The 23,656-nt window shown below is 58.1% G+C and overlaps 1 protein-coding gene across 1 annotated transcript in view; it reads right to left on the bottom strand.

The window, feature by feature from the left end:
• The window catches only part of RAB26 (RAB26, member RAS oncogene family), a 28,662-nt gene extending 5,210 nt beyond the window's left edge, over positions 1 to 23,452 (bottom strand). The window contains exons 1-3 of the mRNA XM_066560576.1: positions 23,231 to 23,452; positions 20,533 to 20,643; positions 306 to 347 (exon numbers count right to left, since the gene is read on the bottom strand). Of these exons, the coding sequence (XP_066416673.1) occupies positions 306 to 347; positions 20,533 to 20,643; positions 23,231 to 23,452 (375 nt within the window). The remainder of the gene's footprint in view (positions 1 to 305; positions 348 to 20,532; positions 20,644 to 23,230) is intronic.
• Positions 23,453 to 23,656: the final 204 nt, after the last annotated feature.

The following is a 23,656-nucleotide window of genomic DNA, read 5'->3' as shown; positions in this document are numbered from 1 at the left end:
GAGCTGCAGGCAAAGGGCTCGGAGGAACTGTCAGGTCTGAGGGGGCTGGAGCAGCTCTGGCTGCAGGGTTGGGATGGGGATCACTGTGGCCAGAACAGCTCCCAGCCCTGTGCAGGCTCCTGCCAAGGGGACAGAGCAGCCAGAAGGGTCTGTAAGGCTGATCCAGGGCAGCAGACATGAGCACAAAGGATAGAGGTGGGGCCCCATTTTGGGGGTGCTCCTCTGCTCTGTCCTCAGAGGGGCTTTGGCCATCTCTGAACACCCAGGGCAGCAAGGGAGATGCTTGCAGGGACATGGGGACATACCTGCAGCTTCACCTTCACCCCATCCACCGTCAGCACCTTGTTCTGGAAGAGAATGGAAAGGATGGTGAGGGGTGAGTGCAGCTGCACGATGCCAAGGGAGACACAGCCAGCCCCCATCCCAGCCAGTGTTCCCCCCAAGACCCTCGGGCTGATCCCCTCTCCTGCTTCTCAAACTCCCATCCATTGGTCCCAGCACCTGCAGAGCCATTTTCACCATGGCCCAGCCAGAGGATCTCTCCCTGTATCAGCATAAGTTGCATCTATTTGGGTACCTAAACCCTGGCAATGCCACACCCAGCTCAGGCTGGAGACCGGTGGCCATAAATTAATGAGCACCAACATCCCACCTTACTATCATCAAAAGACAGAGATAACCACTTCACATGCAGCCAGCAAATTAAAAATAATTCCTGCTCCTGCCTCTTGGACTGTTCTTCTCCTGGTTTCTCTCTTAGTATGTTTTTCCCCCCCCTGTTTTGCTTGGTTTTAGAAAAGGTGGAACCGAGGAGGAGAGGGGGAAGTGTCCCTCCACAGTGGGTTTTCCCCAAAGCCAATGGGATATTTTGTGTGGAAGGATACCCTGGCAGAGCTGGGAGCTGTGTGGGAGCCCCTCAGGGTGGCTGTGCCAGATGGGGAGGGCAGGAGATGGATCCTGACCATGTCCCAGCGCAGCCACCATCCCAGCAATCTGCACCAGCCTCTCCAAACATTGAAGGAATGCAAGCCTACAGAGCAGGGGTCCCAGGGGAAGGAGCAGAGAAGAGATTAATTTGCTTGCCAGATCCATAGAAATTAGCACAGTAATCAGTGGGACGTGCTGGAAACACGGCCAGGGAACAGCACACCAGTGGGACGAGGCAGCTGGTGGCTGCTCTGCTGATCATTTAAACCCCATTTCCTCCCATTGCTCTGGAGCTGGTTTGGGATGCTCCCATCTCCTGTGTCACAGGGCATGGCATGGCCAAGGCTGCTGTGACCCCAGCTGGGCTCTGCTGGCTCACACACACCCTGGCACTGGACACGCCACCAGCCACTCCAGCGCCACCAAACCCCCAGGGATCCATGCCAAGACCTATCCCTGCACATCCCACACCCCTTCAGGTGCTGGTGAGGCTCTTCATTGATAGTTTTAAGAAGGACAGAGGGAGCATCTCATCTCCTGCACATCTACACAAGGATGTGGTGAGGAGGAGAGGGCAGGAGGGAGCCGGAGCGCTGAATCCTCTGCTCAGGCAGCGCAGGGAGACGGCCCAGGGTTATAAATACCTTCAAAGGCAGCGACTGAGACGGGGGAGAGAAGTGATTCACAGCCCAGGAGCTGTAAAAATAGGCACCAGGGACTGGGGTGGGGGAGCAGGGAGGCACTCAGGGAAAAGCCAGGGCTCGGGGAGCCGGCCAGGGGTTTAGGGCTCCCCACATGTGGAGCTGAGCCTCTCCCAGGATGTGACACCAGGGCTCCTGAAGGCTTCGAGTGCCTAAAACCCAGCATTCCCACTGCTACAGAGTGCTCCCTGGACCTTGGTGCCTCTGCCCAGGGCTCCCAGGTGAGGAGGGACAGAGCCATCCCCAGGGCAGAACCACAGCCTCAGCAAACAGCGCTGAGCTGCACCTCCACCTCCACCTCATCCCAGAGGATGGGGAACAGCCCTGTCCTGACCTGAGCCACAGGTGAGGCTTATGCAGGGGCAGGTTTATGCTCTGCAGGAGATCCATGCTCCGAGCTCACCTTGCTCTCCAAAACCCTACATGCTCCTCTGTGCAGGTGCTGGACCCGCAGGCTCATCCCACAGGCTCATCCCACAGGTTCATCCCACAGGTTCATCCCACAGGCCCTGCACCAGCACAGTGCCATTCCAAACACCACTCCCAGCTGCTGGCAGCCAGGTGCCAATAGCACCTGCCAGGGATCATGCCAGGGATCCTGCCAAGGACTGCAGAGGAAGCAAAGGCTCTGTGTTTCACCATTGGCCCCAGCTCTTGGCACAAGGGGAGGAGGACACTTGTTGTGATGGATGGTGACAAGGGACGAGGACACAACGAGTGCCACGTTGAACCCAGCACCAAAGGGTGCCCTGGCCCATGGGCACACTGTGAGCACCTCCAGCTCAGAGCAGAGTGTGGCTGTGCCCAGGGACGTGGCCATGTGCCCAGCGTGGCCGTGCTCCAGGGCTGGCAGGACACCACGGGTGCCAGGGACAGACCCCATGGCCCAGCCCTGAGCGTGGATCACCCAGGCCAAAGCCACCCTGAAGCACCTGGGGAGCAGCCAAAAAGGCTGAAGCTGCAGAGGTGCCCCACATGCACTGACCCCCACTTCAGGAGTTAATTAACACGGAGCCAGCAGCAGTCACACTAATTATGGCTGACCTATATTTTAGGGAGGTGAATGCTTAGACCTAATTCAAGTCTGCACAGGGATCCAGGTGCTGCTGGACCAGCCTGGGGAAAAAATTGATTTTCTGAGGATTGGGTGTGGAAGAGAGCAGGGATCCAGGGTGAGAAGCTGCAGGAGTGCTCCTGCAGGCAGGAGACACAGCCAGAGCATCACTGGTGCTGGCATCCCTGCCTGCATCCCAAGGAAGTTGTGGCTGTGCCATATCTGGAAGTGTCCAAGATGTTCAGATGAACCAGATGCCCAGGTCCCCCCCCACACCACAGCTAAGTGACTTTCCAGCTTCCAATTATTTTTTCTTTTTTTTTTTTTTTTTTTTTTTTTTTTTAAGGAGATGCCTCAATTCCCTCCTGTCAGCCCTTCCAAGGCACAGCTGGGGGCTGAGCTCCTAATAAGCATCCAAAGACAAAAGATGTGGTGTGTCAAGGCACTGAGATGTGAAATGTGCTGCCAGCCCTGCTGCTGAGGGAGGGGCTGTGCTGCTCAGGGCTCCTGCTCGTCTCACTGCTTGTCAGAGCAGAGGTAACGCTCCCAGCAGTGCAGCCTCCTGCCACAATTCGGGCAGCAAAACCATCCCTGCACCTCAGCTCTGCTCTTGCCCCTCCCAATCTCAGTTTTTGTGTCCTTTTTCCTGGGGCAGTGCAAAGGTTATTGAAAGCTCGTCTAGCAGGGGCAGCAGTGGAATGCCTGCAGCGCCCAGGGTGGACAAACACGATGCTCTGAAGTTAAATAATCGTCAGGACATCAGATAAACAAAGTTGGAACCTTGCAGATGCAGGAAAAATTAAATTACCGAGTGCAGATGGTCCTCAATTAAGAGCAGCATTATCACACACTGAGGCCCCGCTGGCTGCAGCCCTGGCACCATCCACAGCCACGAGTGCCCAGAGCAGCAGAAGGGAGGGAGGGAGGGGAAGGCAATGGGGTGAAACCACACGGCTGCTGAGACGTGCACAGACAGTGCTGCCACACAGAGCCAGCACGGCCAGCCCATCCTGCCCCCAGAGCAGCTGCAGGATGGGCAATGCCACAGCCCGGATCACTGGGTACCCACAGGATGGGAAATGCCATAGCCAGAATCACAGGGTACCCACAGTGCCCCCAGGATGGGCAAATGCCACAGCCCGGATCACAGGGTACCCACAGGATGGGCAATGCCACAGCCAGAATCACTGGGTACCCACAGGATGGGAAATGCCACAGCCCGGATCACTGGGTACCCACAGGATGGGAAATGCCATAGCCAGAATCACTGGGTACCCACAGTGCCCCCAGGATGGGCAAATGCCACAGCCCGGATCACTGGGTACCCACAGGATGGGAAATGCCACAGCCTGGGTCACAGGGTCCCCACAGGATGGGCAATGCCACAGCCCGGATCACTGGGTACCCACAGGATGGGAAATGCCACAGCCTGGGTCACAGGGTCCCCACAGGATGGGCAATGCCACAGCCTGGGTCACTGGGTACCCACAGGATGGGCAGATGCCATCACAGGGTCCCCACAGGATGGGCAGATGCCATCACAGGGTCCCCACAGTGCCCGTGAACCCCACCAGGAGCAGCTGGCACGTCCCCAGTGCCTGAGCCCACGGCACTGAAGCTGCAGCACAACCCAGGCTCAGCATCACCCACAGCCCGGCCTCTCCCAGCTCTTACACGCATGAACTCATTAATTAAAGCCTTTAAAGTTAAATTGGATACATGGATCAATTTGCTTCGCAATTAACTGGACAAATGGGGAGCTGCTCAGTGGCACCATTCGGGCTGCAGCCGGGGACCCCCACCCTGGAGCTGTGACTGGTGCTGGCTCCAGTGGTGCTGCCCAAGCACCGCCCTGCACGGGGGCTCCACTTTTACCATGGAAAAGGAGCCCCTCAAATGTCATTACTGGGCCTTGGAGGCATCTCCTGCAGCTGAGGGGGGGCAAATTCCTGTCAGAATGGGGATAAATGGCATTAGTGACTACAGATCAAAGCAGGCACTGGGGCAGCACAGAGTTAATTAGTGCCAGTAATGAGCTGTGGGACTGACAGTGCAGCCACCCAGAAATGTCATTAGGTTGTGGTGTCACCGGGCCAGGCCACCCGGGAGTGAGGGACAGATTGGGTTGTCCTTTATTGCAGGAATTCAGGAGGCACTGCAGTGGAGGAGGGGCTGGAGGGACGCTGCAGTGTGACCGTGTCACAGGGCTCCCAGGGTGAGGGAAGAGACGAGGATCTGACTCCATGGTCCAGAAGGCTGATTTATTATTTTATGATATATACTACATTAAAACTGTACTAAAAGAATAGAAGAAAGGATTTCATCAGAAGGCTGGCTAAGAATAGAAAAAGGAAAGAATGATAACAAAGGTTTGTGGCTCGGACAGAGTCTGAGCCAGCTGGGCTGTGATTGGCCATTAATTAGAAACAACCACATGAGCCCAATCCCAGATGCACCTGTTGCATTCCACAGCAGCAGATAACCATTGTTGGCATTTTGTTCCTGAGGCCTCTCAGCTTCTCAGGAGGAAAAATCCTCAGGAAAGGATTTTCCATGAAATGTGTCTGTGACACTGGAGCAGCCCAGCCCCATGCCAAGGCCACACCAGGAACCAAATTCCCACCTGGCAAAGCCCAGGGAGCCCCTGCGAGCACAAACACTGCTGTGCCAGGAGGAAATGGGCTGAGTTGTGATGTAGCAGACACACAAATAACCACCTCCAACGGCGGCTGCAAAAATAGATCAGGGATCGATAGGGAAATCTGCCCAAAACAGCAGGACACTGAATTAAATCTGCTCGTTAAAACCCTGAGGTTGGTTTTGGCAGCCATGTGCAGCCAGGGAGCTGCTCCTGGTGGCTCAGCATCTCTCCAGGCACAGCCCCTGCCCCAGGGACACCCCAGCCCAGTGCCAAGGCCAGGAGCCAGGAGCAGCCCCACTCTGCCCCCTCAGAGCTCCAAAATCCTGGTCCCCCTAAATCCAAGCAGTGCCTGATCCTGCACACCCAGCCATGCAGAACACAGCCAGCCCACCACTCCAGCCTGGGCAAACCCTTCCAGGAGCACAGTGCCTGCAGGAGAGGGGAGGGCACAGCCTGATGCTGTGCTGGACCCTGCAGAAAGCCCCTGGGCATGGGGAGAGCAGGGCAGGGACGTGGCTGCAGGCAGGGCTGCACTTGGTCCTGCTCCAGCCGTGCTGTGTGGGGCTGGAGGATGTCCCAGGCACCGGGGATCACATTCAGTGATCCTCATCCTCCTCCTCCTCAGCTGCGCCACCACCAGAGACACTCATCAGTGGCCAGAACACCCCAGCACAATTCCCTCTGCCATAGATCTTCCCTTCAGAGAACAATCCCAACCATCCATCTCCCGGGGCAGGTGATGAATTCCTCAGCAGCTCCGTGCGTTTGCACTGTGCAGCTAAAAATAGGAACTTCTGCCTTGGGATGTTTTCCTCACCAGGCCTTGCACACTCCTGCCTGCAGCCACTGCTGCCAAGATCCTCTCAGAGCCCACAGCGTGCTCAGCTCCTGCCCAGCTGCTCAGCACAACCTGGGAAATGCAGATGAGCAGCACAGCCCTTCACAGCACCTCCAGCCTGCTCTGGCCCAGAGCCACCCCACAGCCCCGTGGAGGGGTCCCCTGTCACAGACATCTTTTATGGAAAACCCTTTCCTTAGGATTGTTCCTCCTGAGAAGCTGAGAGGCCTCAGGAACAAAATGCAAACAATGGTTAACTGCTGCTGTGGAATGCAACAGGTGCATCTGGGATTGGGCTCATGTGGTTGTTTCTAATTCATGGCCAATCACAGCCCAGCTGGCTCGGACAGAGAGCCGAGCCACAAACCTTTGTTATCATTCTTTTCTTTTTCTATTCTTAGCCAGCCTTCTGATGAAATCCTTTCTTCTATTCTTTTAGTACAGTTTTAATGTAATATAGATCATAAAATAATAAGTCAGCCTTCTGAACCATGGAGTCAGATCCTCATCTCTTCCCTCATCCTGGGACCCCTGTGAACACCATCACAGTCACCCATCCTGTGCCCCCTGCCACATCCAGCCTGGAGCAGCCACAAACCTGACCCCAGAGCCACCCCACAGCCCCGTGGAGGGGTCACCCATCCTGTCCCCTCTGCCACAGCCCCGTGGAGGGGTCACCCATCCTGTCCCCTCTGCCACGTCCAGCCTGGAGCAGCCACAAGCCTGGCCCTACATAAATGCCCCCCAGCCCTGGTGTCCAGCTGGGTCCCCACAGAACCCAGCGAGGGATGGCAGCAGCACCAGCCCTTGTCCAGAGCCTGCTCACTACATTAAACCCCAATTAACATCTCCCTGGCTGCCAGCCCTGCCCAGATAAGAGCCCAGGCCCTTGTTTGAGCAGACACACTGAAGATTTACTGACTTATCATCTTCTAGTCACATCAGTCTGCAAATAAAAGGCTTTTCTGGCAAGAAGAGAATCCTGTCTTAGGGACAGATTAGAGGTAAGAGGATCTGCTTAGGATGATACGTTTTAAATTCAGCCCTGCTCTGCTTCTCAGCATCGCCTGCAGCATTCCCAGTCCTGGGTGAGGGTTGTGGTCCCTCCCAGCCTGGCTGCTCCATGGAACAGCAAAGGCTGGGGTGATCCACGGGAAGGTTCCTTGAGGGAGGCTCAGGCAGATGAGACTTGGTGCTCTCAAGCCCAACGGGGCTGCTCAGGTCTCGGGTTGCTCTTTGATAATTGCTGCCCTGAGATGTGCAGGATGTCTCTGCTTCTGTCTCTGCTTCAGCTTGCACAACTGAAGAACGAGTCTGGATCTTCACTTTTCGCTCTTGAGGTTGTTTGTTAATTCTTATCTATAAAATTTTCTTTCTGCCCAGCCGAGGTCTGCTCAGCAGGGCAGCCACAGGCACTGTGACCGCCCCTGGGGCGGTGCTGTCCTTTTATACTGCAAACTACATAGAACATATTGACTCTTAATTCCCAATACCCATCACCTGTGTTAGACAGGGCACTTCTACTCTAAACCAACCCCAAAGTGCCAACATCAGAGCAGAAAATGGAGAACAACAAGAAGAAAGGCTGGACACGCCCAGATTCCTCCATCTTGTCCCCATAACCCCCATACCAAAAATCCTAAAATCTGCATTTTTCACCCTGTGATTATTCTGTTATTACACCGTTCAAACCTGGGTGACTTTCAGGTCCTCATACAAAGCTGGCAACTCGCTCCAGGGGTCACAATCAAACCCCCAGGTGCCCTGGGCTGTGTGCCAGGGTCTCTGAGCCCCCTGACGAGGTCCTTGGTAACTCTGGACACCCAGAGGGATGTGCTGAGTTCCGACACTCAGGCTCAAACCAGCAGGATGGAGATGGGGCCGTGCGAGGCTTTGAGAGTGGGAGTGATCCTGAGCCCCATCCAAGGCAGCCAGAGAAGCCACCCCCAGAATTCCTCAGGGCAGGATTTGCTGCAGCCATCCTGGAGAGCAGAGCACCAGAAACTGCAGCCCAAAGCTGCAGCTCCAGCACAGGGGATGGGATCCTGCCCACCCCGGGATGGTCTGCACAGCTCCCCCACCACCCTGCCCTGCATCACTCACCCCTTCCATCTCTTCCTCCCATACTTTATAAAAGAAGGAATAGTTTTAAAAATATCTCTGCTTACTTCTAAAGCAGGAAGCCTTGGAAACAAAGGGGGCAGAGATGGCTCAGGCAGGTCTGTGCCAATACTGGGAATAAGGAACGTGGCACTTGACATATTTATCTTCATTTTCCTCATCAAGGCCGTGGCAAAGCTGAGCAGGGATCTCCACGGAGCATTTATTGCTCCATCATTTCTCATCTGGAGCAAACACGGCCCCGTCAGTGGCACCGAGATGAAAAATGGCTCATCAGGTCCTGTTAGGCAGGGATTCGTTTATCCGGGGAGAAATAAAGCCTAGCAGCACTTGTCTGACCTTAAAGGTCTTTTCCAACCTAAACAATTCCAGGATTTGCCTCAGTGACTGCAGCCAGCCCTGGGCTCAAAACTTGCCTGAAGTTTCTGAGAAGACTCTACAATCCAATTAAAGGAAAATCAGGGCTGCACATCCAGCAGCAAACACTCTGTCAGCAGCCAGCAGCAACACAGCAGCGTCTGCAGACAGCACTGCAAACAGCATTATTAAAGAGCACTTCTCATCCCTAAAGAAAATGAAATCCCCAAAGACCTGACAAAGGAACCTGTAGCTTTTTATCCCAAACACTCCCATCCTTCACCCGCAGCCAAGGCAGACAGCTCCCAAAAACTGCTGTGCAGCAAACCTGAGCCCAGATTCTTCGAAGCATCCAAGGAAAGGAGAGTGACTGAAGAGCTCTGATGAGATTTTCTGATATCTGTACGAGTGCAGTCAGCCCCCAGGAATGGCTCCCATCAGGTCCCAGTGCTCCCTGGCACCACAGCCCCTCTGTGCATGGTGCAGAGGCAATAGGGACAGCCAGGGCAGGAATGCAGCAGATCCCAGCCCCCTGAGCAGGGCAGGACCCTCCTCACCCTGTGCCTGCTCCACAAAGTCCAGAGGAGCTCCCTGAGGTTTCACCTCCTCCTCCCTATCCACAGAGGTCTCACTTTGCCACAGGTGGCAATGGCACCATGGTGCTGCCTGGGCACCTGCCCCCTGTGCAAGGACAATCCTGAAATGGCCCTGGGACAGAGCTGGGGACAGAGCTGGGGACATGGGGACATGGGGACAGAGCTGGGGACACAGGGACAGAGCTGGGGACAGAGCTGAGGACAGAGCTGGGGAGAGAGCTGGGGACACAGGGCTGAGCTGGGGACACAGGGACAGAGCTGGGGACATGGGGACAGAGCTGGGGACACAGGGCTGAGCTGGGGACACAGGGACAGAGCTGGGGACAGAGCTGGGGACACAGGAACAGAGCTGGGGACACAGGGCTGAGCTGGGGACAGAGCTGGGGACACAGGGCTGAGCTGGGGACACAGGGCTGAGCTGGGGACAGAGCTGGGGACACAGGAACAGAGCTGGGGACACAGGAACAGAGCTGGGGACACAGGGCTGAGCTGGGGACACAGGAACAGAGCTGGGGACACAGGGCTGAGCTGGGGACAGAGCTGGGGACACAGGGCTGAGCAGGCAGGGCCCTGCCCACACTCCTGTGCCAGTGCCAGGGTGGCCACGCGGGTGTCCCACACACAGGTGGCCCAAGGCAGAAGGCACAGCACAGGAGCAGGCACCGTGCACTCAAAGCTTTGATCTTGGCACAGCTTTTCCTTGTCCCTGGCAGCAGTCCCAGCTCTCCCATTTTCTGCTCTGCTGGAGCAGGCTCTTCCCCAGGTTTGGGCAGCACTGAAAGCCCCGGGAGATGCAGAGGTGCTGAGGAATTGCAGCACACTCAGCGCATCCCTTGCACACCACAGCCGCCCCAGTCAGTCCAACCAGTCTGGCCAACCCAGCTCCACATTTGCTCTCCCCATGTGGGGCTCTGGAGCAGACTGCAAGCCAGGACTGTGCTGGGAAATCACCCAGGGAGGCAAAGCCCCCCAGGTCCCTCACTGTGGGTGCTGGAGGTCTGGGCAGCAATGCAGACCACGCTCCTGGGAAGCTGTTCCAACACTGCCAACCCTTTCACAGACACAACTGAACCAAAACCCACACACCATCACACTGATTTATTTTTTTTTGTTGCACGTTTGGGAAGCCCAGCCTCGGCCAAGGGCTCCAGCTGGAGCAGCCAGGCCCTCAGGAGAGGATTTCCAGCTCTGCATTGGCTGTGGGGCCGGTCCCTGGAGCATCAGCCCTCCCAGAGCTGCTGGGCTCCCCCAGCACACCCGGCTGGCAGGAACGCTCTGACCCCACGGGTGTTACCCAGGAGGGAAAAACACATCACATCTGCCAGGCATTAACGCTTCCTTGGGAACAAAGTTATTTGGGGCACTGGTGAGCACTTCTCCCATTAATTCATGCACATTTATAGGTGCAGCTCAGGAAGGGCTGAGCCCCAGAGCCACCCAGCCTTGCCAGAGGCCACCTGGACGTGTCACCCCAATGCAAAGGGGTCTGGGGAGCAGCCCCACAGAGCAGGACCCCCTCTCCAGCTCCTCAGCGCCGACTGAGCAGTGCTGTGGGCAGGGAGGGCACCCCTGCCATGCTGCTGCCATGGGCAGGGACACATCCCACCAGCCTGGCACAGCCCCTCACCAGGCCTGGGGCTGGGGGGCTGCCAGATCCGGGCTCAGCGCTAAAAACTGGCACCAGGAGCAGCAGCAACCCCCCAGCCCTTCCTCTGAGGACAACAGGGCAGGGCAGAGCCCAGGGGTCACAGCCTGGCTGCTTCCCCACAGCTCCAGAGCCCAGCGTGCTCAGCTCCAGGGAACAAAGATGAAGCCATGAAAGCCATGAAAGCCTGGCCATGGGCTGCCAGAGCTGCAGGAAGGGCTCCCTGTGCTCCCAAAAAGGGCTCTGGATTGAACCTGGGCTGCAGGAAGGGCTCTGGATTGAACCTGGGCTGCAGGAAGGGCTCTGGGCTGGCCCTGGGCTGCAGCAAAGGCTCCCCTAGAAGGGCTCTGGAGTGCCCCTGCCCTGCCCAGGGCACTGTGGATGGATGCTCACCCTGGGACTGCTCCCCTCCAAGGGAGATCCCTGGACAGGGTCTGCACTGTGAGCCCCCAGCAGTGAGGCTGGGCTGCATTACTCCTCCACACATGCAGCTCTGTTTTTCTTAACCATCAGCTCCAGGGAAGCAGCAAGGCACGGAGGCACCGGTGGCACCGGCTGCTGCTGAGTGGCACGAGAAGCAAATCCAGCAATTTCCACCAAATTCAGCGTCCAACACAGGGCCCAGAGCCCAGCAGTGGGGTCTAACTCCCCAGACAGGCTGGAGCTGCTTTCAGCAGCCTCCTGCACTTGGTTTTTTGGGGGAAAATGATCATTAACAGCGTTGGGAACACAGGACCCACAGCCAGCTCCCCATGGGGGATGTGCCAGGCACTGGGGCCAGCCCTGGTGAGGAGGAGGCGTGGGGCAGGACCCGCAGCCCCTCCTGAGCCTGGCACAGGTGGGGCAGGACCCGCAGCCCCTCCTCAGCCTGGCACAGGTGGGGCAGGACCCGCGGCCCCTCCTGAGTCTGGCACAGGTGGGGCAGGACCCACAACCCCTCCTGAGCCTGGCACAGGTGGGGCAGGACCCGCAGCCCCTCCTCAGCCTGGCACAGGTGGGGCAGGACCCGCGGCCCCTCCTGAGTCTGGCACAGGTGGGGCAGGACCCGCAGCCCCTCCTGAGCCTGGCACAGGTGGGGCAGGACCCGCAGCCCCTCCTCAGCCTGGCACAGGTGGGACAGGACCCACAACCCCTCCTGAGCCTGGCACAGGTGGGGCAGGACCCACAACCCCTCCCCAGCCTGGCACAGGTGGGGCAGGACCCGCAGCCCCTCCCCAGCCCTGCACTCATCACAGCCGGGGCTCTTCCCCAGTCACAGCGTTAATGGCACGCAGCCTTGGCTGGGATCGTTGCCGTGGTGATGCTGCGCAGGCAAAGCTGGAAAAGCCAAAGGCTCCATTTCCCCCGTGTGTCACCGAGCCTGGGAACATCGAGCCTTGGCAGGCGGGAGGAAAACGGCCCGAGACACAGGCAGATGGCAGGAGGGGTGCCAAGGTGGGTGCCATGGCCTTGTGGGTGCCACGGCCCTGTGGGTGCCATGGCTCTGTGGGTGCCATGGCCTCGTGGGTGCCATGGCTTTGTGGCATCTGACCCCAGCAGCTGGGCACAGCTCCCACCACTGCCCTCGTTTCCATAAATTAAATGGAAAAACCCCACACAAAATGGAACGAGCCCTGTCCAGGTGTTCACAGCAGGACCAGTCACATCCTCAGAGACGTGCCAGTGGTTTTGTGGCCCCTAGGAGATGACCCTTCCTGCCTGCTGACCTCCTGACTGACTCAGCCCAGCCACACCAACACCTTCCTCAGGCTCAGAAGCATCACTGAGACCCCCACAGCACCCATTAAACCTCCTCACCCTGGGACAGCCACAGCCCAGGGCAAGGGACATCACCCTGGAAAGCTGAAGCACCACGAGCTCCCAGCTCACATGAGTTGTGATCAGGGAGAAACACTTGTTCCCCGTGGAGGCATAAAGATGAATTATGTGCTGCTGTTTCCGAGAGATTCACCAGCGCCCCAGGGCAGTGACTCGGTGCTGAGCCACAACTGAAATGTCCCTGGTAGACAAACAAAGCTCTGGGAGCTCCAGGGCTCCTCCGGGATCCTGAGCCAGGGCAGCTCCAGCGCCCTGGGATGGAGCCAGGAGCTGCACGGGCAGTGCCCAGCTCTGCCCCTGGTGCCAACAATAAAATATTTTGCTTCCAAAGGCTCTGCAATCAATGCCTCATTCCCCCATTGCCATAGGAACTGTGTGTGCCCTATCAGCACCCAAGGACAGGGACACACCACAGTGCAGCTCCCTCCACCCCAAACACAGCTCTGATGGGGCTGGTTTTTCTCAGTTTTTTCCCAGTTTTTTCCCAGTTTTTCCCCGGTTTTTCCCAAGGAGGGTGCTCTGCTGCTGCTCACTGTTCCAGGCTTTTTGGCACATTCAATTACTGCCCTGCCTTTGGGCACGGTGATGCTCAGTGCCACCATCACAGGATCCAACAGAACCCATGGATGGGACTGACCCTGCGGCTCAGGTCTCAGGGAAGTGGCTTTTTGGGAAAGGGGAAAAGGGACAGGGGAAAAGGGACAGGGGAAAAGGGAAAGGGGAAAAGGGAAAGGTGTTTTTCAGGGAAGAACAACACAAGAGAGCAGCTGGTGAGCTCAGCCCAGCTCCTGCCACTGCAGCAGCGCCAAACCCGGGGCTGGCACCTCACCCTTCCCCACAGAGATCATCAACATCCACCCCAGGAATAACCCAAACCCTGCTGGGAGCAATAATTCATTAACAAAACGAGGCAGCAGCTCAGCAGAGAGGCAGCAAGGGCTCAGGCGACCACAGGAGCTGAGCAAGGCAGAGCCACAGGGCAGGGATGCCCCAAATGCCCATCCCAGGGGCAGTGGGGGGGTCAGAGGCACCCAAACCCCACCTGTCCCCCCTTTCCTGGGCGCCTTCCCTCTGCTTTCAAAGAACAACCCAGTTCTGCACAGCTGAGCTCAATATTTTATCACAAATAAAAGATGAAAGTGAAATTAAGCCAAATGTATTCCATTAAATATTGAAACCATTTAGGCTTGCTCTGGCCCCATTTAAATGTTTTACTGAGTATAAAACGCTCCCTCTCAGGTCTGGCACCGGGAGCGGATCCAGCCCGGCTCGGATCCATGGCAGGGGATGCTCAGTGCCCAAATTGGCCTCTCCAGAGCCAATTTCCCACCTGGCAGCAGCCAGACAGGAGCCAACACAGCACAGCCGTGTGCCCACAGCCCTCCCCAGCCCGAGCTCCTGCACAGGGATCCTGCAGGGCCGGAGCAGGAGCAGGGATCTGCCCCACACCCTGTGCAGGGCTGCCAATTGCACTTCCCAGCTGAGTTCCCCATGGTTCCCATCCGCTGTAGGGGTTTTGGGCTCCCACACAGCTCTGACCAGGAGGATACAGAGGCAGGTTGTACTGAGCATCTTTACAAGCTCCCCCCTTGCACCAGCAGCTCCCGAGTTTGTGTTTTCCTTGCCTGTGTCCTGGCACTGCAGCTCCTGAGCAGCCCAGGCCCTCTCTCTCTTCCCCTGAGCTCATTGAATCCATCATTCCAACCAGCCCAGGCCAGGACAGACCCACGGGGGCCCCAGATGTCAACAGGCACCAGGGAGCCACCAAGCACAGCAGGGCTGCAGGAGCCTGGAGCCACTGGTGCCCTTCCAGAAGCATCTTGCAAGCCCCACATCCCCAGCGCTGTCCTGGCAGCTGCAATGGATAAAAAATTCCACACCCAAACTATTCTGGGTGGTATTTCTGACACCAAGGAGGTGGAGAAGGCACCTTCCCACCACCCTGCAAAGAGGATTGAGCTGCTTAAGAGTTTTCTTCAGCAGGCTCTGGGGCTGGCTGCCACCCCAGCTGCTCAAGCACTTCTTTGCTTTGAAGGCATTCATCTCCTTTCTGCGCCTTCCCCGAGGCAGCAATGGAGTCCCTTGTGCACGGGATCACCGCCTGCACACGGGGGTTTGCATCTTCCTGCTGTGCTGCAGAGCTGGGGGGTTGGATGGGTTTGTTTCCAAAAGCAGGAGGCACAGGAGGATGGATAAAGCCCGGGAGCTGCGAGCAGCGGGCACGGGCACCAGCAGCATCCCTTGGCAACTGAGCCCCTGCATGCAAATGACAGGCACCGACTGCAGAGCTGAGAGTGTCCCTCTGCCAGGCAGCAGCAGCCCTGCGAGGAAAGCAGGGCTTGGTTCCCAGGGAAATGGAGATTTACTGTCCCAAGAGCCCATCCTGGGAGTGGGGAACGGGCACCCGCAGCAGCTCTGGGGGAGCAGCACCCTCAGAGCCACCCACGGGCACAAGGGGCACAATGCCAGCTGGCCAGGGCTGCCCTCCCTGGGCAAAACTACCAGGATCTGCCTCCCCGGGCTGCATTTGGGCACAGCTGGTCCCCAGGCACCGGTGACAGCACCGGGTCCATACCCTGGAACCAGGCAGAGGGGGGGAGCATGGCAGGGACCATCAGAGCCTCCTGGAATGGTTTGGGTTGGAAGGGATCTCAAAGAGCATCCAGGTCCAACCCCCTGCCCAGGCCAGGGACACCTTCCACCAGACCAGGCTGCTCCAAACCCCATCCAACTTGTCCTTGAGCACTTGCAGGGATGGAAATCTGCTCTGGGCAAACTGAGCCCAGCTCTCCACACAGTGAGAAATGCAAAAATATGAAATCAGCTACTGGCTCTATTAAAATTCATCCAGCAATGGGAGCTGCAGAGCAAACTGATTTTCAGACAAAGAGCTGCTGGGAACACACAGAAACATGGAATGGTTTGGGTTGGAAGGGACCTTAAAGGTCATCCAGTCCCAAGCATTTGCCATGGGCACACTCAAGGTGGGAGCACAGGCATCCCCTGCCTGCTCCTGCCCCACCTTCCCCATCCTGGTTGCCTCTCTGCTGCCACTGGCATGGACTCATGAAGGGGAATTTGGTCCAAACAACTTGGCAGTACCAAGATGTTTCTCCCAGGAAAAGAAAAAACTCTTCCCTCCAGAGCTCCAGCCCTGGAGACCAACCTAAACCCACCCCTGCAGCAAACCCCATCCTGACCCCACACAGCAAAGGAGAGGCTAAACACTCTGCCCAGTTCCCTCCCTCTAACATCCAGGGCTAATTTTGCACAGAAAGACACTGAAATTAATTTATTTCCATTTCTTTCTTCTGGTCTAAGCAGCTCCCCTCCCACTTTTTCCAGATTGATCCATCAGAAAATGAGCCCTGCTAATGCTCTGTGCCAACCGCTGAGATAAAAGCCAGCCCTGGCTTTCAGGAGGATCCAGGCTGCTCCAGCCCTTCAAAGGCTGTGAGGGCAGGGATGAGGGCTGGGATATGGGCAGGGATGTGGGCACCTGCTGGGGAGCAGAGCATCACCCCAGGGGCAGGGATGTGGGTGCCCATTGGGGACCAGCAGATGCTCAGGGCACCCACAGCCCTCTCCCAGCACCCCCAGGACCATTCTGGGTGAATCCAAACCGTGGTCACTGCTCCTCTGCAGGGCTGGAGCAAAGGTTCCCATCCTCCTGCAAAGCTCAGCTCTGAAAAGCTCAGCTCTGAAAAGCTCAGCTCTGCAAAGCTCAGCTCTGAAAAGCTCAGCTCACTGCAGGAGCAGAGGGCAGCCTGTGGAAGGGGCACACACAAACACAGCAAAAAACAACCAGAGATGCCACAAACCTCCCATGTTAAAAAAAAAAAACCAAAAAAACAACCACATCACCCACTGCTGATTGCAGCCCTGAGCCGCACAGGGCTGAGTGTAATCAGGAGTCCTTAGAGCTCAGGGCCACCGGGCCAGGTTTTATTTACAGCACTCCCACATTAACCATGGCACAGCCAAGGCTGGGGCAGAGCACGGAGCCTCCCGAGGGGGCTGGGGAGCAGCTGGACCCCCCCAGCCCTGTGAACCTGTGCACATCAAAGCTGAGCCTCCAAAGGGAATGTCCCCAGTGCCACTGCCTGCCCTGGCAGCTGGAGCTGTGCCCAGCCCCGGGCTGGCTCCTCCTGAGCCAGGTGCCAGGACGATGCTGCTTTGCTGCTTTGCTGCTTTGCTGCTTTGCTGCCTGTCCTCGGGGCAGCAGCAGAGCAGTGACACCGCTGCACACCTGGGACAGCACCAAGAGGAGCCACCCTGCTCTGAACCCCACCAAAAAGCTTCCCAGTGGTTTCATCCCTGATTAACACAGGAACCATCACCCCTGCTAATGCAAAGGAGCTCATTAGCACCTCTTCCCAGGGAGGAAAGGCTCATCCCTAATTTTTTTCTTTTATGTTCTTCTCCTTTCAGGTCCAATTAGTAGAAAACTCTTCCCTTGCCCAGCCCTGCAGAGCCCGGGGCAGTGAGGACGGGGCTGGGCAGCCCCACAGAGCCCGGGTGTCACTGGGGACAGGGACACGGGGGGTTCACGTGGCCCTTTGGCTCCTCGCTTTGGTGAGACTCCATCACTCAGCTGTCACCACAGGACACAAGTCCCCCTGGCTGCACAGCTTGAGTTTCTGTCGAGGTTTCTGAAGCGTTGCCAAAATGACAAGGAGAGGCAGCTCCTGCCGTGGCACTGAGAAAATCGGGATTCACAGCCCTGAGCACCACACCTGCCCTTCTCCAGGAGCCCCTTCTCCCTGGAACCCCAATGTGTGAAGCCAGGAAAGCACCCACAGCCTGCCCAGAGCTGCTCTGCCCTCACCAGTGGGGATCTGTGGGGAGAGACCCCCGGGCAGAGGCACCTGCCAGGATTCCCTGGTGCCATGGCTCAGCACAGCTCAAGGAGGGCAGTAATTAACCCCTCATTATCCAGCAATGACACCTTGAAGGTGACACCTGTGATCCAGACAGGGAGGGGTTTGTCCCCCAGCCTGGGGGACAGCTCAGGAGCTCAGACAGAGGTTCCTGCTCAGCCAGAGGGTTCTCCTCAGACAGAGGTTCCTGCTCAGACAGAGGTTCCTGCAGAGCCAAAGCTCTGCCAGAGCAGGACCCCTCACCCAGGGCTCTGCCTCCATGGCCCCCACCCATCCCTGCACCCCCAGCCAGCCAAACCCTCAGCCTGGGGACACCTGGCCCTGTCCCAGCTGAACTGGGGAGGCTGGAATCATCCCCAGGAGCTAAAGATGCTCCCCCAGCAAACCACATTTTCCCGGGATAGGATGCTGAGGACTCAGCACCTCCAAAGCTCGAAGCCAACAGGTGCCATTTTGATGCCTTTTTTAATATTACAATCATCTTTATTTCCCCAGCATCAGTGGTTTGTTTTCCAAACACATTCAGATCAACATCCCTCTTTGTTTAAGAGATGATAATAAACAAACATGTCGCGGGAGGTTCTCCCTCACATAAAACAGTAGGAGGGAACAAACCTCAGGGGCCATTAGGAATTGTAATGCCAGATTAATTTTAAATGGATTTCTATTCATTTACATTCGCTCTGGCCTGTGTAAGCCATTAGCCATAGCTCTGGGTGCATCTGAGGGTTTGCCATCCTTGAACATGGGCACTGGTCCTGGAGCCCACTGGGACCAGAGGATGGGCTGGGAGAGGAGGGAGCTGGGCTGGCCTGGGGTGCCCCCAGAGCGATGGCAGGGACCAGAGGGCATCAGGAGGAGCGGAGATGGTGCCCAGGACAGTGTGTGGAGCTGGGCAGCTCCGTGCCTGTGGTGTCCCGAGCCAGGATGGCCCCAGGGCCGTGGCAGGTCCCAGCAAGGCCAGGCGTGCACAGGAGCACAGCTGGCACACACGCTGGCCTTGGGGAGCTCCCTGCAGCCCCTGGGGCCAGCCAGGCTCAGAGAGTGCCACAATCCCTGCCGAAAACCCAAAACAACCCCCCTGTGCTCGCTCAGCACCCTTCACAGCGGGCCAGAGAACACAGAGAACCCCAGTGACGCCTTCCACTGCCAGCACCTCAGTGCTTCAGCCACGAACCCCCGCCAAACTCGGGGCTGCAGGGAGAAGGAGCTGTGATGTGGCAGTTCTGTGATTAAAAAGACACAAATTAAAACCAGCAGAAGCCTCCAGAGTTGCCACCCCAGAGCATCATCTGCATGACGGCGCCCACGGCGAGAGGGACAATTACCAAACAGGATTATCCTGCTGGGAATGCAGAGGCACATCAAAAAACTATTTCCACGTCCCCCCAAAATTATGAATGCCTTACAAGGATGATAATAATGAGTTTTAGGGCATACACATGATCTCCCCCACTGTATAATCTGCCCATTTCAGAGACATGGAGCTCTAGCAGCTCTATTAGAGAAGTAAATTAACTCTAATTTGATTGCTCCTCAGTAACAGTCATTTCAGCACTCTAATCAATAAGTCATAGGGTTTTATGGCTGCCCTCTGTATCAATCACTGCAATCAGTAATAAAACCCTTTTATTTGAAGAACACCTGAACACTGTGTAATTACCTTTGTATACAATTACAGACCCCAATTTACCCATTTCACCTGCAGCAGCCCCCAGCCTCGCTAGGCATGGACCATCCCTTCCTTGCTCAGGGCTTTCTGAGCTGTCCTGCACCCTTCCCAGTGTCACTGCACCACAGGGTTATTACTCACACCCCGGCCAAGCAGCAGGTTACAAGAGACACTCATCTCCCAGAAAAGTCAAGATCTGAGATCCTGCTGGGAAAAGGCAGCTGGGAAGACACAACACTGGTGTGTGGCACCACCAGCAGCTCCTCACAGCACCTGGCAGAGCCCCCAAATGGAGCCAAATCCATCACACACGGAGAGACGGCACAGCCGGGAGCAGGGCAGGGAGAGCAGCACTGCCCAGACACCCCAGGAGGTGACAAGCTCACATTTTGGAGGGAGCAGATGGCTGGGGGACTGGTGAGGGGCAGGAGCAGCAGATCCTGGCAAGCCAGGCGTGCTGCTGGCTGCTCTTTGGTGCCAGACCTGCCTCGTGCCCTGCACAGCTGCTGGAAAGGCTCCTTGGTGCCACCTCTGTAAAGTCACCGTTCCTGTGGCTCTGCTGTCCCACCCCACGGCTGGGGACCCCCTTGGACAGGGCCTGAGGGAACCACAGAGACCCCAGGCAGCCCCCCCAGCACGGGACTGACAGGGAAACAGGGCCAAGGGAAGGTTACAAGGGCCTGGGGCCGTACTCAGATGTTCCTGCCTGGCAAAGGACGCCCTGGCACACTGGGCACTGCAGGGTGGGATGTGATCCCCTTTTTTCCCCCAGTCCACCTGTTATTCCCTGTGTGGAGCAATTCCCACTGTCCTCACTGGAGCTGCACAGCTCCAAGCACTGCCCCCATGACTCTCCCAGCATCAGGATGCTGCCATTGCTCCCAAACCATGTCAGCCAAACAGGGACCTCAGAGATCCCTCAGCACAACACAGCCCCACATCAGCACCCCAGAGCTGTGCTCAGCGATTCTTCCAGGACATTCTGGTTTTTATCAGTTTTGGTTTTGCTGTTCCAAGAAAAAAAACGAACAACTCTTAAAAACCACTGGAACTGCCTTAGGGAAATATTTTCATGGGCAGATGTCAGGCCTCAGTTGTTCCAGGAATTATCCCCAGGATCCTGAGCAGAGGAGAGGCTTCCCCATCCCCGTGCAAAGCCATGACAAGGATGCTGCTGCTGCTGGAGCTGGAGCTGGCACGGCTGCAGAGGTTCAGTGTTTTGTTACCCCTCTGCAAAACCCACCTGTCACCTGCCAGAGCCCAGAGGGGTCCCATCACTCACCCTGAAGTCGATGCCCACGGTGGAGATGAAGCTGCCGGCCAGGAAGGCGCCGTCCTTGAAGCGCACCAGCAGGCAGGTCTTGCCGACCCCCGAGTCCCCCACCAGCATCACCTGCAGGGAGGGAAGGAGGGATGGAGGCAGGGAGGGTGTGAGGCTGCAGGGCTTGGGAAGGCAGCCCCACTGCAGCCATCACCCTGCTCCATCACAGCAGTGGCAGCAGTGCCTGGGGGAAGCAGCACACCCAACAGCGATGTCCTCGCAGCCAGGGCAGGGTGGGGAAGACACACAAGGGGATTATTCAGACCCTGCACCATGTCACCAAACTGGAGACACCTTCCCCTGCCCTGACAGGCACTTAACAGGTCCTTGGTGGGGGCACAAAGCCCCTGGAAACCAAGAGTGACACGAGCTGCCTGTGCTGTCCCCACCACGTGTGGGCCTTCCTGGGAGGGTGACACTGCTCGTGGGGGTCCCCAGCCACGAGTGCCAGCTCCAGGGGTGCACTCTGCCCTCGCTTCAGTGGGACCCACACATGCCCACAGCCACCCTCCCAGTCCTCCATGGATGCCAAGGGAGCAGCTCCCGGTGCCACCTGCCTCAGTTTCCCCACCCAGCAGCCACCCTGGGCACAGACAGGGCAGGCAGCTCCTCTCCACAAAGCAACCACAGCAGAGCTGAGGCTGCTTCCAAATGCAGCTCCCCCAAAGCTCTGCCCACACCAAAGCCCTGCTGCCCCCAGGGCTCTGACCCTGCTCCCCTTGGAGGGATGACACCGAGGAATCCGGGACAGGAGCGGGGCTGTGCCAGCTCCTTCCACACCTGCCGTGCCAGCTCCTTCCCTCTGCCATCTGCCTTCCAGGAGCCATTAACCCGTGACAGGATTTAAATGGCTTTATGGCAGGGACTGCCCCGGGTGACACCGAACCCTCCCAGGGGCTGCCACAAGTGGCAAATGGCACCAGCCCTCTGCAGAGGCAGCAGCAGCCCCAGCTGCAGGTGCAGCTCGTTTTGGCACTGCCAAGGAGGGCAGGATGTGCCCACCGTGCCCCACAGCCCCAGCAGAGCCCCACACTGGTGTCCCACAGGAGCACCAGGCACTGAGCCCTGGCACAGCAGGGTGAGGGCAGCCAGAGCCCGCAGAGGTGCCAGTGTGAAGCCAAGGGAAGGGGGAAAAGTCATTTTAGTACAAAATATTGATTTTTAAAAAAAATTCCAGACATCTTTCTGGAATAGGTGACCCTCAACAGCAGCTTCTCCCCACTCAGCAGCACCAAAGCCTCACCCGGGTACACAGAGTGCCCAGGGCCAGGAGCCAGCCCTGTGCCCAGGACTTGTCACAGATTGGGAGCCCCGGGAGAGGGGAAGGGAAGGAGAAAGTTTAATAAACCAGGCTTTCACTGGATACAAAGCAATTTCTGTCTGCCACTGGGTCAAAACAGCCAGACCATTAGCAGATGCTTTCTCTACCCGGTGTGTTTGGGCTTATCTGAGACACATTTGGCTCACCCTCGTGCCATGGGCACCAGCCCTAGGGAAAGCCCCAGCCTGGGCAGGCAGAGGTGAGCTCCAGGAGCCAAGGACCAGTGCAAACACAGAGGTGGCTCCATTTTAGGGAAGCTGTTGAACCATTAATGCAGCTGTATCAGGACCAACCACCTACCAAAGCAACCAAGCACAATTCTGGAACGTCCCTCTCCAACCTGAGATCCCAAACAACCTGAACACCTCCTACCCCACATCCCAAACAACCTGAACACCTCCTACCCCACACCCCAAACAACCTGAACACCTCCTACCCCACATCCCAAACCTGAACACCTCCAACCCCACACCCCAAACAACCTGAACACCTCCAACCCCACATCCCAAACAACCTGAACACCTCCTACCCCACATCCCAAACCTCCACACCACAACGCCACAGGCACCAAGCTCTCCCCACCACACACCAGGCAGGACCTGCCCCAGCAAAGCTGCTCTCTCCAGGCTCGATGCCCCGGGCTCGGCACAGAGATCCGTGTCACAAACACACAGGGGTTTCACGGAATTGTGCCCCCAGCCCAAATCACTCAATGAGCCCCAAAATCTCTGTGTGAGCCCCAAAATCATCAAATTAGCTCCGAGCTGGGCTGGCATCAGGTCGCAGGATGAAGTGGGGAGGAAGCAGATACATTTGCGCTGTGAGTCGCTCGCCAGGGTCTGAGCAGCGAGGAGAAGCCACCGGAGCCCAGCAGGCTGGGGACATCTCGGCAGCAGCCGGAGCACATTCGGTGCCCCTCGGGGGTGCCACCACCCTGCTCACAGCCCCGCTTTCCTGTATGCTCACAGGATCCGGGGGCTTACAGCAACTCCCCGGAGCAGCCTTCGGCCGTCACTTGCACAAGTCCCGCAGCCCCAGCCCCGCTCCAGGGGCTCTGCGGGCGCAGCCCCCGCCGAGCGAGACCCCGACCGGGCGGCTGCGGAGGGGCGGGATGAGGGCTGGGAGAGGGGAAAGCGGGGATGCAGGCAAGCAGGGATGCAGGCAAGCAGGGATGCAGGGATGAAGGGATGCAGGGATGAAGGGATGCAGGGATGAAGGGATGCAGGGATGCCCGCCCGGTCCTGGCCCCCGGGAACTTCGGCGACGCTACCCCCGGCCCCGCACCCGCCTGACCCCGCACTCCCACAACCCTCCCCGCTGCCCTCTCCGCTCCCGCACCTTGAAGGCGAGGTCGTAGAACTCCCCGCTGCTGCTCAGCGAGGGCCGCCCGGCCGCCGCCGCGCCGCCGTTGCGGGGCAGCTCGGGGGCGGCGGCGGCGGCGGCGGCGGAGCTGCCCCGGGGGGCGGTGGCGGCGCGGCCGGAGCCCTGCCCGGCGGGAGGCAGCGCGGCGGAGGGCGCGGCACCGCCGCCCTTGCTGCGAGCCGCCTTCTTGCGCGACATCCCGGGGCCGGCGCCGCGGCCGCGCCGGGCGCTGGGGGGGCGCGGGAGCCGCCGCCGCCGCCGCCCCGCCCGGCCCCGCCCCGCGCCGCCCCTCCGCCAATGGGAGCGCGCGGAGGGCGGGAGGGGGCGCGGTCTGAGCGCTGGCCCCGCCCCTCCGCGCCCCGCAGCGCCGGCACCGGGAGGAGCGGGGGGAGCGGGGGGCAC

The sequence above is a fragment of the Molothrus aeneus genome, chromosome 16 (genome assembly GCF_037042795.1).
Source record: "Molothrus aeneus isolate 106 chromosome 16, BPBGC_Maene_1.0, whole genome shotgun sequence".
NCBI lineage: Eukaryota > Metazoa > Chordata > Aves > Passeriformes > Icteridae > Molothrus > Molothrus aeneus.
Note: the sequence above shows the minus strand (reverse complement) of the source record. Positions and strands in the feature narration are given on the sequence as shown.